At 37.5% G+C, this 14,210-nt stretch overlaps 1 protein-coding gene across 1 annotated transcript; it reads left to right on the plus strand.

The window, feature by feature from the left end:
• The first annotated feature begins 553 nt into the window (after nucleotides 1-553).
• cnn3b (calponin 3, acidic b) lies at nucleotides 554-13,813 on the plus strand. The gene is made up of 7 exons (XM_084119366.1): nucleotides 554-853; nucleotides 9,752-9,873; nucleotides 10,861-10,927; nucleotides 11,062-11,199; nucleotides 11,315-11,431; nucleotides 11,597-11,743; nucleotides 12,776-13,813. Exons 1-7 carry the CDS (start codon nucleotides 797-799, stop codon nucleotides 13,121-13,123), a joined length of 996 nt encoding a protein of 331 aa, XP_083975492.1. The 5' UTR covers nucleotides 554-796; the 3' UTR covers nucleotides 13,124-13,813.
• Nucleotides 13,814-14,210: the final 397 nt, after the last annotated feature.

Below are 14,210 nucleotides of genomic sequence, written 5' to 3' on the forward strand. Positions count from 1 at the left end.
TATGCAATCGGTAAAAATAAATGCACAATGAAATCGTCTATTGTTTTGCTCAAAGGTATTATTATTTTTTTTAAATACTTTTTCTCTATTTTCTTGAGTTAGGCCTACATATAGCCTAATTGATTTGTATTTTGTAGGCCTATTTATGTTTTAATATTAGACATTTTGAATTCTAAATAAATTATACTATTAATACTAATAAAAAGATCTCGTACTAGAGCGTGGGCTTACGTTTTAAATATTTATAGTCTGCTGACGTTGCTTGCTGTACTTTCTTGTAGCGTCCACCGTCCAGGCCTGCGTTTCCCAAAAGCACCGTGAAACCATTGCCACCAATGGTCTCTCTACGATCAACTTTGCTCAAGATGCTTTCGAGAAATGCAGCCCGACATCGTCCAGCACGCAAACCTATTCATATTTATAAGCTAAACTTCCACCTTAGCCATTTCACAAGCGCCACAAACAAACGTCTGCGTTTCAGCCAATCAGGAAGCGACACTGTGTTGCGTCACGCAAACTGATTAATATTCGGTACTCAAGCCTTCACCGTAGTAGATTTCGTAAATTCGCTCGCGCCCAGCAGACCTTCTGCTCTTCTTTAATTACTTTGCTGAGCAGAGAGAGTTTAGTGCATCCGCTCAGCTGGGACAAATCGGCAGTCATTTGACTTGCCTAAACTCACGTATTTGTTGCTTTTTTAAAGTTGTGCAAAAGATCTTTTCTCGAACAAGGGGAGCCAAATAAGAAATCGTGAGATTTCTGATCATTTATTTGGTGCGACGTGAAATAAAACACAATGACTCAGTTCAACAAGGGCCCTGCATATGGTTTATCAGCTGAAGTGAGAAGCAAGGTAAGGTTTGAATGATTTTACAGTGTAAGTTACTTTAACGTCAGCCGATTGGTTTGTAATGTTTCTTTGAATTGCAAATGTTATAGGTATGAAAGTGTAACGTTAACTGTCTCAAACCAAAACTGCTTACCTAACGTTAACTGTTAGAGTCAGACATGTTCAGAATCAAAAATGTTGTGTATAATTTAGTACTAAATTAAACGTGCTTAGGATTGCCGAAGGCGCTGTCCCTGTAGGTTTTGAGAGAAAGCCTTTGTGTTTCCTTTTCACCTGGTTCCTTTGATTTGTTTGTTCTGAGATTTTGGTTTTAGGGTCGTTGCCATCTTTGTTTTACTACTAATTGATTTTTTGTTTTGTTTATAAAACACAATTCATCATACTTTACGTAGAAAGAAGAAAATAGTCCGTGTTTCATGTCGCACAACCATACTTTCAATGAATGAAACTTTTTACGCACGCGACGTGATTTGCTTTTCTCGACATGTTGAGATGCTGTTTGTCATTCGCAAGACGCAAAACTTGACATATTATCGCAAATGATGTTTACCGTGTTTTATTCTGTTAGTAAAGGTTGGTAAAGCTTGCTTGCCTCCTGTAACCTGATGTGTTGGTGGGTCATCATGGGGTCTTTTGTTGAGTTCTGGGTGGAGCTCCAGTTTGAGAGAAAGAAACGAGGCTGCCGCACGCTCTCTGCAAATGAACTCAAAAACACAAATAAAACCAATAAATTATGACATTATCAGTCCAAATACGCGACAATGTGTATAATAAAGGTTTAGTGAGATAAACGATGTCATTTCTTCTGGTTTGTGTGGAAATGTGTTATGGAAACTTTGGCCGAGGTGATGCGCGTGCAGGCAGCAACTGATTTCAAGTTTTCTTTCGTTTTTAAAGGACTTGATATTTAAGTTTGATATGTAGTGTGGCTTAATTTTACGTACTTTTGTAGTTAAAATATTTATAGTCGCTCCTTTGGAACGTTTTTATTTGTTAAACAATATATTTAAGTTAAACCTTGTTTGAGTTTTATTTAATTTTTTTGGGAGGGGGCGTTCAGGAAAAGGTTAAAACGTCACTAAATCACACTGTGGCTTTTCTGTAGAATTGCCAAGCGACTGTTTTTTTTAATCTATTTCTTAATGTTTCTTGTTTTCTCTGCACATAAATATACCATAAAATGTTATTTGATTTATTTAATCAAAGGTCTGAAAACTAGACCTAAACGTATAGTTCAGTAGCCAAACCATTGCTCCTAACTATTGTTTTTTTTATGTCCCATATGCTTATTTTTCTTGCATGCAAAATGACCTAGTCCTGCGCTAATGACGGTCCATCTGGTGCACCTGGGATTCACTTTCTTGCTCGGGATCAATTTCACATTCACACATCTGGGTTAGAACCTGCAGACTTTTTGTTAGCAGCTAAGACCTTTAACCATTGGGCTACATACAATCTTCTTTGTTGTCTTGCTTATCACATTTGAAAATCACACAAAGAAGACGCACCCCTGTAGTGTCTGTGGTTGGTCATTTTAGTGCTTTTCAACAGTATTCCCATCACACCATGTATCTTATTAAGCGTGCGTGTGTTTAGTCAGAATGAGTGGGAGGGTGGGCAAACAATGTAAACCACAGTGGGGTGATGCTTTCTTGAATCCTGTGCCATCTGCAGAGGTGTGAGTCCACTTGCTGACTTTCATTAGCACTTTGTTGGGATGCCGTGCAAATATCTGGAGATAACTTACTGTAGGAAACTCCATTACTGATAGGAAATCTTTTGACTATGTTCAGACTGCCAGCAAAAATCTGATTTGTTGCATACCGAAACCCCCACCCCCCCCGCCATGCAATTCAGATTTTTACAGCTGCGTCCCAGTCTGGATCCTCTGGCCGCTCAAATAGGATTTCAAATGTTCTTTTGCGTCTTTCTTTACGTGTAACACAATGATAACGTCAAAACTGGTGACGTAAACACCGCACTCCTTGCTGCACAGCGAAGCAGTTTTAGTACTGTAAAGTTGCTTGCAATACATTGTACAAAGTGGTATATAAACGTGACATGGTTTGACTGGATTGCTGAATTGCAGAGCTTGTGCAAATGTCCTCAACGCTATGATCAGATGCTGTCTTAAGGCCCGATATACTATACAAGCGAAATCGAAGAACGAACTGATGTGACGTAATTTCGAACAAAATCAGGCCAAAACGAACTTTGTTTGGGGTTCATTTTGGGAGTTCGAAACAGCTTGCCAAAGCGAAATTTCCGGAAAAGTTTGCTCCGGCTGGTAAACACCTTTGTACTACCATTGGTCCGTGGCGATTACGTAATAGGTAGGTGTTCCCGAAGGCTCCGCCTTCTTTCATGTGGAAATCTTTTCCGCTTAATTTCTCCTGTTCAAGCCGTCGAGGTCAGACATCCGCAGGTGAAAACACGAACACACTGGAGAGCTGCTTATAGTAGAAAATAAGACACTGACACTGTTTTTCATGTTTAATACGGTAAGGCTGCTTGATTGTAAGCAATCTTGTATAAAGTGAACCGTAAATAAACGTGACGTGACTTTAGAGTGCCGAATTGCAGAGCCCGTGCAAACATATCCACGTTACTATGATTAGATGCTTTTCTTATGTTTTATTTTTTTTTTTTAAATGCTTGCTGTTTTCTCAATTTTGCGTGTTTATTTTGTTATTGAGAGGAAAGCGCACGACACATATTTCCATATTCATCTAAACACCGCTGTCAGCAGTTTGGGCGGCATCACAATGTTCACTAACAGTATACCACTGGTCATGTATTTCGAACTTTTTTTTAAGCCCGAAACAAAAAAAAACTTTGCTGTGAGTATATCAGGGCCTTTATGCTCACCTAGCCACTAGCCAGAAATTATTTCACAAATGCAGTATTATTGTGAAATGTAATATTTTCTATTTGAATATATTTAGTAAATTAATTTATTCCCGTGATGCAAAGTAGAATTTTCAGCATCATTGATTGATTCTTTGAATAGACAGTTCACAAGAACAGCTTTTATTTGAAATGGGAACTTTTTTTTAAAATGCTAAATGTCTATACGGTCTCATTAAATCAATTTAGTGTGTCTTTGCTTATTAAATAAAAAAAAAAAAAACTAAACTTTTGACTGGTACTGTAGGAAATTCCCCTAGGCCTGCATGGTCAATTACAGAGTTAAGAGTCATTATACAAAATGTGTGGCTCATATGTAAATGTGCTGTAGGACTGTTCTCTTTAGAGTCCTTGAGCACCAGGTTTTTAAAATGTAGTGGACTTGTGGTCATATAAACCAATTGTTATGCGAACACATCTTGTAGTCTGTTATACACCACAGACCTTGCTGCCACATTATTTAGTCTGCTAGACATTTCCAGAGCAACAGAGTGAATAATTGATCAGCAGAAACAGCTGTGTTGTTCACAAAGTTCTCTCACAGCGTTAGATCTTTGTTAAAGCTCTTCCCTCCAGCAAATCTATAACCGCATTGTAGGCAGGATCCTTTCCCTCTGTGTAGCTCTGGCTGGATTCCTCAAGTACTTCCTGCAAGTTTTTTTATTTATTTTTTATTATGCTCAGTTTTTGCCCCCCAGATGATTGGTTTTGTCCATGAGGCCAGCAGAACTCCCAACATGTTGTTCTCACAGGGCCAAATACAGATGTTCTCCAGGAAGTTCACTCTCTGCTCTGTGTCTAGGGGCTCTGTCTGGAAACATGTATCAATGCTCTCCTACATGTTTTTTCTTCCTTTTCCTTAAATGCTCTAGTATACACTTGGAACACAAGCTCTATTATGTGGAAAATGGCAAGTGGACAGCTGGATGTGAAGACTCTACTGATGTCCTAGTTGCAGAGCGGTGTAAAACACCCTGAGATGATAAAGGAGTCTGATATGGGATATGAGAAGGATTCAGAGGGAGATCTTGTTGCTCCCATCAGCCTTTAGCTGCTGCGTGTGCTATTTGAACCATCTTTTGGGCCTATACTGGCTCTTTATTGGGACTTTTTCAAGTTGGGTAGAAAGATCAGTTGTTGTTTTTTTTGGCGAATGCTCTATGCAAGGCCTGAATGTTTGCTTACTGTTGCTTTAGTAAGAATTTCTCTCTAACATTGTAAAGGCCCTTGTACACTGAGTCCGAAATTCGCGTCCGAAATTTTCGCACGTTAAAAAATAAATACGACCTCACGTTATGTCAATCACGCTTGCACACTGCCTCCGAAACTTTCGTCTGTCAAAAAAAAATTCGAATCGGGTTCAATTTTCTGCGTTTTTCGCATCCATAGCAAGCATTTTGAATGGTGTTTTGACAATTCAGAGCCACCGAATCACGAATGCGGAAAAACGCATGCAATAATTTCGGACTCTGTGTGCAAGGGCCTTAACGCTGCTGGCGCTTTAATCCTCTGACCTCTCTATGAGTATTATGAGTTTTACTAGGGACACACCAGTATTAAACATCTGTGCCAACACCAATAATTACTTTCATGTTTTAACAACATTTTATCTAAATAAATGAAACACAAAATGCTATAAACAAAAATCTGGGGTTTTAAATATTCACCAGGGGTCTCATTTATAAAGCGTGCATACGCACAAAACGGGGCTGGAAACGTATGTACGCCAGTTCCCACGCAAAGGTTGTGCGCACCTTTAAGCAAACTTTGAGACGTGCGTACGCACATTCTGGAGACAAAGGGAATTGGTGACACAGATGGTGAGCTGGAGTTAAGTGTCTTTTTGGTCACTTTTAGACAGAAAATCTAAAGAAAATTAAACGTATACAGAAAGATAATACAAATATAATTTCACTCACCAAGACTATCTTGAAGCAAATATCCATCCCTTCAAATGTCCGCGCCAGCGAGCGCGTTGGGCCGTTTAGTGAAACTGACGCAAATAGCCTAACAGTTTAAATAAATAAAATAATGATTTAAACTGTTTTACTTCTGATATAAACATTTAGATTAAATATGCCATTCAAATTAATGGAGTTAAACACTTAAACATGAAATCATTACTGAGAAGTTACAACATTTTTTATATTCAAATTCAATCAATAGAAATATTTGTTGTGGATGCGATGTTTTTGAACACTTTTCCTGTAGCGTGCTATGTTTTAATGTTTTAACCACAGAGATAATTGCTTATCATGATAATACAAGATTGTCTGAGAAAATAGTTAAGTGCAAATAATGCCCAAGGCCTATCTGTTTCCATTAAAAATATAAATCAATTAAAAATACTATTCGGCCAGTGGAAAAGATGAAATGTATTTTACACTATTTGATTTATGTATTCAAAACAAGACAAGGATAGGCAAGTACATGATTTTTATTAATGTAATGTGTCTTGTACCGTTAAACGTTATCACGTGGATGAATAATCATATGCAAATGATATGCAGATGAGGATATGCATAGTAAAACTAGGCGTTGTAAGCTCCATATATGGTTATTTCGGGGTGGAGACGCATGTGCGCACAATCTTCCGCTGACTGGGATTTATAAAGTGAATTCTGCGCAGGTTCTGGCGTACGAACGGTTTTATAAGTCTGAATATTTTTTTGCGCACGTCATTTTTGGCTTTCAGGCGCACGTACACTTTTAGTAAGGTTCCTACGCACAGTTTTATAAATGAGACCCCTGGTGAATTTAAGCATCACACTTATAATGTAGTGCAATGCAAGATAAATACACATTTTGAGATTTTCTGAAGATTACGTTTTTAAAAGTGATATTAAATAATGTTTTAAAAGTGAAAGTCAGGTGAAGCAAAAGAAATCTAAATGTAAAAATTATCATGAATGATTATCCAATATTGACTAAAATGAAAGACTCTAATATCGGTCGACATGTAATGTGTATCTTAGGCATCTAATTTTTATGTGCAAAAGTAACTTGATTTGATATTTTTACGCCATCATAAATTGCTTTATATGCAACAATCAGAAGTTATAATTAAATTGAACTGCAAATAATTCGCACAGATGATATTTGGAAATCGTAGGATTGTGGATTGAAAAGTGTTTGGGGTCGCTGTGAAAAGCAACATGTATTAGGAACAGGATGTCTGTCAGCTCTCTCAAGGGTAAATGTGTGTTGTGAATTGAGTTTGGGTGGAAACAAGGTTTTTCAGCTTTATCTTGCTCTGATGAGGGTTTTTTCTTTTTCAGTGTACATTGTGTTTGTTTTAGTGTTGAAGGATGTCCACATTGTTAAGTGTGACAAACACCTCAGGCATTGTGTGATAAGTGATGATTATCTCCTTTTCTTGTGTTTATAAGGAGACTTGACAATAACACTTTAATAATGGGGTATATATGGTCTCAATTCAAGTTCTGCTTGTCATTCGTTCACGCCAACCAGGAGACACTAAGGTGTGATGCCTGTTTGTACTCATGGTGACGCATGGAAGGTCCTCTGTTTGTTTTGCTGTTGTTTTTGTCACAGATCCATTTCCTGTTGAACTAATGCTGACACACTGCTGAAGTAAAAGACCATAACAGGTTATAGAGCACAACAGTTGTGTTCCCAACGTGAAAATCCCTTTCATTTTTATTTTTAGAGAGAACGATTTTGAGTGAGAATGTATAAATCTTTTAGAATAGACCTGCCATGAGCTTTTAGGTTTTATGTATGTCAGGGTGATTTTCAGTTCTTAAAATCGCTGAAATCCCAGTCAAGAACTACATTGGAAATCTAAAATATTTATTTATTATTTGATTATTTATCAATTATTTTATTATCATTTATTCATTTAAAACAATGACTAAGTTAGAGTTCTGCAGTAACATCTAGGGATGCACATCAAGATATATCGGCCACCATATTTGTATCGGCCAATATATGATCATTTTTAATGATATAGTAATCGACCCAATAAGAAAATTTGACTGATATATTAAAGCTCAAATAATGGATTATTTCCTTCAGGTGAGATACTTCAGATACACACTGTTCACCATGTTTTTGAATTGCTTGAAATATAATTGGAATCACTTTAAAAAGAAAAATAAAGTTAAGTGCAACATGTGCAGCGCAAGTCTGCATAAAATTATAATAACACTACTGTAAAAGAATGTGAATTCGTTGTACGCCTGTGGTTTAACGTGTCATTACGGGAAGAGCACATCCACAACCGAGTTAAACCTTTGACTATAAGGCTTGTGCATTGACAGCCTTTTTTTTTGTTGCAATTATAAGTTTAATATTATGTTTATTTTGTGTATATACAGTATATCGGATTTATCTTATAGGATGCGTTCAATTTTAAAACTTACGCTGGTTCAAACTAGGCTACTGTACATGTCTAATTTTATGCAGAAGTGCTTAGGACATGGCTTTTAGTGGTGTGACTTGTTTTTGTAATAATCAGGCTTGCAAAAGTTTTATATAAAAATGTGGATTTGAGTTGTGGTTCATCTTGTAGTTGTTTGGTTTGGGTCAAGTCTTTGAAATGCTTATTGAAGAATTGTTTGAAATGCCTGTGTGGAAAATGAATGGGGGAAATATTTCTTGAACCAAAGGGGCGGTCAGTGTTATGCTCCAATTGTCCTCTCATAATGAAGGACTTCTTAAAGAACCAGACAAAGTTTTATGCCTTTTGAAAGTGTCTTTTTTTATATGAATGTTAAGGCCTTAAATTGTTATACAAGGTAAAAGGAAAGTTTTTCAATTGCTATATACTTAAAGGCGACAAAAGAATTGTCCCTAGAAGCAGACATGTTTTAGCTTGTCACCTCTTTGGAACCTCACACATTTCATTCAGCTGAAGTTAAGAACCAAACTGCAATTGTATGGTTGATGGAATATGTTTTACAACTCATTTACAATTGATTTTCAAGACCAGACTAGTTGAAGGCAATTAAAGAACGTTAAAGTGACATTGAACGGAAGGACTACCTCTCAAACATGAAGTGACTTGATTTAATTATGATACAAAACTTGTGCATAATTTAACCTGTTAACCGTTACCCCCATTTTTTAAAAAATCATTCTGATTGATCATTCCGAACGTAGTGTTTACATGAACGCTAAATAAAGTGATCGTGTTGATGTGACAAGCTTCAAATCAGATTTAATCTTTTGACGTGCACAAAAGTCACTGTTGTCACATGCTAATCATCCTCCTTTTTCGTTTTAAAAAGCAGTATATATATTTATATATTTTAGGTCGTAATTAGGAGACTGCGAGCACACAAAGCTTTGTGCCATGATGCTTATATTAATCAAGCATTAAAAATGTTCATTCCCGCGCTCAGAACGAGGCGTCTTCAGATGAGAGTCCAGATTGGGTTTTTACACATATTGGAATTGGAATTCAATGCTCCATGTAAACGCACCTACTGACAGTTAACAGGCTAATCTATTTTAAAGTCTATAGAGGCTTTTTTTGTAGGCAAGATCAGTCCTTTCAATACGCTTCTGTTTGCTGAATGGCAGTAATGGGGCCTGACAGGCGTCTGGAGCTGCTCCTGAAGCCAGAGTTCACAGATGGGGCAACGCTCTGTAATTTACTGTCCATCTTACTGCACTTGGCTCCAGTCCCGCACAAACTACCCAGAGATGAAGACGAGACGGTTTTCTAAAACTAACCTCAAAACATGACGGCACCTGCACGCTCAAAAACCCTTTGTTTTGGAAGTTTATGAATTCATGAATTGAAACTGTGCAAAAGTTTCCATGTGAGTTTCATGCACGTGTTCTCAGTTCCAGTTATTTAGGTTCACCAGGGAAACTGTCTGTTGCTACTTTATTGGCACCATATCAGTTGGAATGAATGTCTTTTGGTGTGGCAGGCCTTGGATTACATATGGAGAAACTGTTTAAGGAAGTAAGAGTTTTCAGTATCTCTCTCTCTCTCTCTCTCTCTCTCTCTGGTCCCTGTAGATCGCTCAGAAGTACGACCTGCAGAAGGAGGAGGAGCTGAAGTACTGGATTGAGGATGTAACGGGCATGCCAATCGGAGAAAACTTCCAGATGGGATTGAAGGATGGTGTCATACTGTGCGAGTGAGTCTATGAGCATGATGGAAACCATCATGTGCATTTCAGTTTGATTAGGATCTCAAAACATTGGAGCACAGATGGCTGTGCTTGTTTGGCTCTTAATAATGACTCTCAGCCCCACCTGTAACCTTTTGTCTTGTTATTGTATCCCTACAACACACCAAATTATGAAGTGATTATAATATTCAGGCTTGAGACCCCCCCCAAAAAACCTTGTGCCAAGCTCAAACCATGTGGTGTTCATATTATAACCATCTAGTCTGGCATCCACACCTTCTTTTGTTTGCTGTTGCCCTAAAAAAAAACTTGAAAATGTTCCTTATTTTGATGAAGAAACGTTCTGTCTAATGTTAGCTTGGTATACACTATCATTATATTTTTATGTTTTTGAAAGAAGTCTGTTATGCTTACAAAGGCAGCATTTATTTGATTGAAAATGCAGTTTTAAACAGTAATATTGTGCAATATTATTACAATTTAAAATATTTTTTCTATTTTAATATATTTTAAAATGTAATTTTATTCTTGGGATATCAAAGCTGAATTTTCAGCATCATTACTCCAGTCTTCAGTGTCACATGATCCTTCAGAAATCATTCTGATATGCTGATTTGAAAGAAAGACAGCTGTGATCAGTTTGTATTTTTGAGAGTTTTTAGTACAATTTTATATATGTACACCTTACTTGTGAAAATGGTACCAAAGTGAATAAAAAAATTATGTCTTATCAGTGTTGAAAACAGTTATGCTGCTTAATATTTTTGTGGAAACTGACTTTTTTCAGGATTCTTTGATGAATAGAAAGTTCAAAAGACCTTTTATTTGAAATGTAAATCATTTATAACATTATAAATGTTTTTACTGTTTGATCAATGTAATGTGTCCTTCCTGAAAAGTATATAAAAAGAAAGTTGCTGACCTTGCACTTTTGAAACATCAGACCATGTAAGTTGAGTGTCTCTTATGATGTGATATTTGTCTTTCCCATAGGCTTATTAATAAACTTCAGCCAGGATCAATTAAGAAAATCAACCACTCCAAACTTAACTGGCACAAGGTGAGGGGAAAACTGTTTATGTATAGCATTGTTTCAATGTTATTATATGGATTTTTCTTCTCGTTTCAAGTCGGTTTTATTTTTAATGTAAAAATATGATAACAAAGTCACTTCTCTCATTCTTTTCACTGAAGCTTGAGAACCTGGGCAACTTCATCAAAGCCATTCTTGCTTATGGCCTGAAACCTAACGACATCTTTGAGGCCAATGATCTGTTCGAAAATGGGAATTTGACTCAAGTTCAGACCACACTTCTTGCCCTGGCCAACATGGTGAGTCCTGTGCAAAACATTTTTGAGGAGATGATAATAGTTTTCATTCTCTCTGACATAAGTTTGGATTTGGAGTTTTTGGAATAATGACAATTTCTTTCTTTTTTTTTCAAAGGCAAAAACTAAAGGTATGGACACAAAAGTCGACATTGGTGTAAAGTATGCGGACAAGCAGTCCCCCAAATTTGATGATGAGAAACTGAAGGCTGGTCAATGTGTGATTGGACTGCAGGTGTGACTTCAGTTGGTTCATATCTGTTGTGGCTTTGGGAAACCAAAAACTTTTTACTTTAACTTTTTGTTTTTTTTGGCCGTTTCCACGGGGATTATCTTCTGTAAGTTTCCTTCAGTCATGCTTTGTATATTTATATACATCTTTTATTTTCTTAATGGCTAGATGGGGACAAATAAATGCGCTAGTCAGGCTGGAATGACCGCATATGGCACCAGGAGACATCTGTATGACCCAAAGACTCAAGCAGACAAGCCTTTTGACCAAACCACAATCAGCCTGCAGATGGGAACTAACAAAGGAGCAAGCCAGGTGAGTGTGAATCCCTAAAGGGATAGTTTACCCATAAAATGGAAAATTCTATAATTTACTCATCTTTGAATCAAAAATGAATGTATTTGCAACGAAACCTGAAAGGTTTCTGTGCCTCCATTGAAATAACCAAAACCTCATTGGTTGTTATGCGTCACATACACACACACATACATTTGAGCTTCTTTGTTTACCTTATGTTATGTGTTTATCATATGTTATTACATTTTTGGATCTTTAAGTTTTAGTTATCTGGACTTTCAATGAAGGGACAGAAAATGAAAACAGTAAATGATGACACAATTTTTTTTGGGTGAACTATCCATTTTTTTTATTCATTCATGAACTATTAATTTTTTTGCTGTCATCTCAATAGGAATCCACACAATCCGTAATTTCACATGAGGAACTTGTGAGGGGAAGCATTTCCCATGTGCATTTCATGTCAGATTTAAGTTTATTTGAACATTTAGCACACAAATTTGCCACATTTACCAATATAAAGCTGTTTGTTTTTAGATTCATTGCATCGCTACTCTATTGAAAATGGATCTACTTGCTGACGTTACGCTAATGTGATCAGGCCTTAAAACATGGGTGTCCAATCCTGCTCTTATAGGGCCAATGTCCTGCAGAGTTCAGCTCCAACCTGTCCCAAGCTAGCTCAGTCAGCTTTAAATAAACTCCTGATGTACTTACAAACAAACGAGATACAACCTTGGATCCACTAGCGCCTGCACTAAGCCATTCGGCTGATATCTCTAAATAAGCTCTAACTTTAATGTTTGACCAAGGGAAAAAAAGCTTCTGGGGGGGGGGTGTTTGGCTCGAGGTCATGGTGCAAAGGACCCTAGGTTGAAATTACTCCCTACAATCCCTTTAAAGTCGGCATGAAACAGAAGTTACAATAATCTTTTCTTCCCCATTGTGACATATTGTGAAAAAAAGAATTGTCAATTAAAACATCCTAGGAGTTAGATGCCAAAGTCAAACTTTAAGTTTTGACTTTATTCACCCTTTCTTCTCTTTCAGGCTGGCATGTCGGCCCCCGGCACCAGGAGGGATATTTTCGACCAGAAAGTGGCTGTCCAGCCTCTAGACAACTCCACCATCTCACTGCAAATGGGCACCAACAAGGTGGCCTCTCAGAAGGGCATGAGCGTGTACGGGCTGGGCAGGCAGGTGTACGATCCCAAATACTGCTCCTCCCCCACTGAGCCCACCATCCACAGCAATGGCAGCCAGGGCACAGGCACCAACGGCTCCGAGATCAGCGACAGCGACTACCAGGCTGAATACCAAGGGGAGTATCAGGATGAGTACCAGGCAGACTACCACAGTGAATACAGAGCCCCCTATGACCATGGGATTGACTATTAAACTGCAGGCGTACAATATTTTTGGATCTTTGCATCAACAGAGCGAGTTGTTTTTTCCCTCGCTGGCCTTTTTTATATGACAAGAAACGGATGTTTGGAGGAGTGTTTCTATATCATCATTCCTCTATTGATTATACAGTATTTTATTAGGTAGATAGACAATAGATTATAGTTTTAAAAGTTTGGTCCTTTTAAAAGTTGAGATGTGTTAGAGAAGTGAAAGTATTCGCCAAATGTCCTTCATGACATATTAACCACAATCTGTATCCCTAGATTTAAACTCATTTTGAGCATCAGGCTCCGATGTGTATGGTTTGGTTTAGCAATGAAATTTCTAGCATTTATTTTATGCAGATTTCATCTAGTTCCCAAACTGACTGCAGTACAAAAAAAGACATCCAGAAAGATTCAACAATTCCCAGGCCAACTTAAGCATTTTTTTTTGCATTTTTTTTTTAAAGTGTGTTTTTTACTTCCTGTGTTTTAATTCATTTGACCAAACAAGACATTGCTAAATTGTGCCATAGTCCCTTGTATATGTTAGGGCCAACTCATATCTCCTTTTACCCTTCCCCTCTTCCCAATCATTTTGTATTTATTGCCAGTAATACTCAATAGAGACTGCAGTCCTGTTGAATGGCTCATTTGTTTTGTCTTTTAAATGAATAAAGTTTTAAATTTTCTGCTGTCATTCTGGTTAAATGGAAAAACTTTTTGGGCTTCTCAATAGAAAAAATAAAATAAAAAATCTGATGAAAACCAGTAATTTCATGATCCGCTCCACCATGATGGAATCTTATCTTTGCGGAACCATTCCGGAAATGATGCACCCTTGCGTTTGGACAAGCGGGAATGAGCGAGTCTGAATGCTGCCTTCTGTCTGAAGGGAAAGGGAACCTGAGATCTGTAGAGTAAAAAAACACATCCAGCAGTCTGCCTGATCTCAGAGCAGTAGTGAAGCTTGGAGGACAAGGACTGGCCGGTATAAAGGGTTCGTGAGAAAAGCACCAAACCCCCACCTCTTCCCGCAAACACCCTGACAGGGAATAATCCCTGCTTTGTGTGCCTGTGGAATTTGGCTCTGATAA

Source organism: Abramis brama, assembly GCF_963993115.1.
Source record: "Abramis brama genome assembly, chromosome: 7".
NCBI classification, from domain to species: Eukaryota; Metazoa; Chordata; class Actinopteri; order Cypriniformes; family Leuciscidae; genus Abramis; species Abramis brama.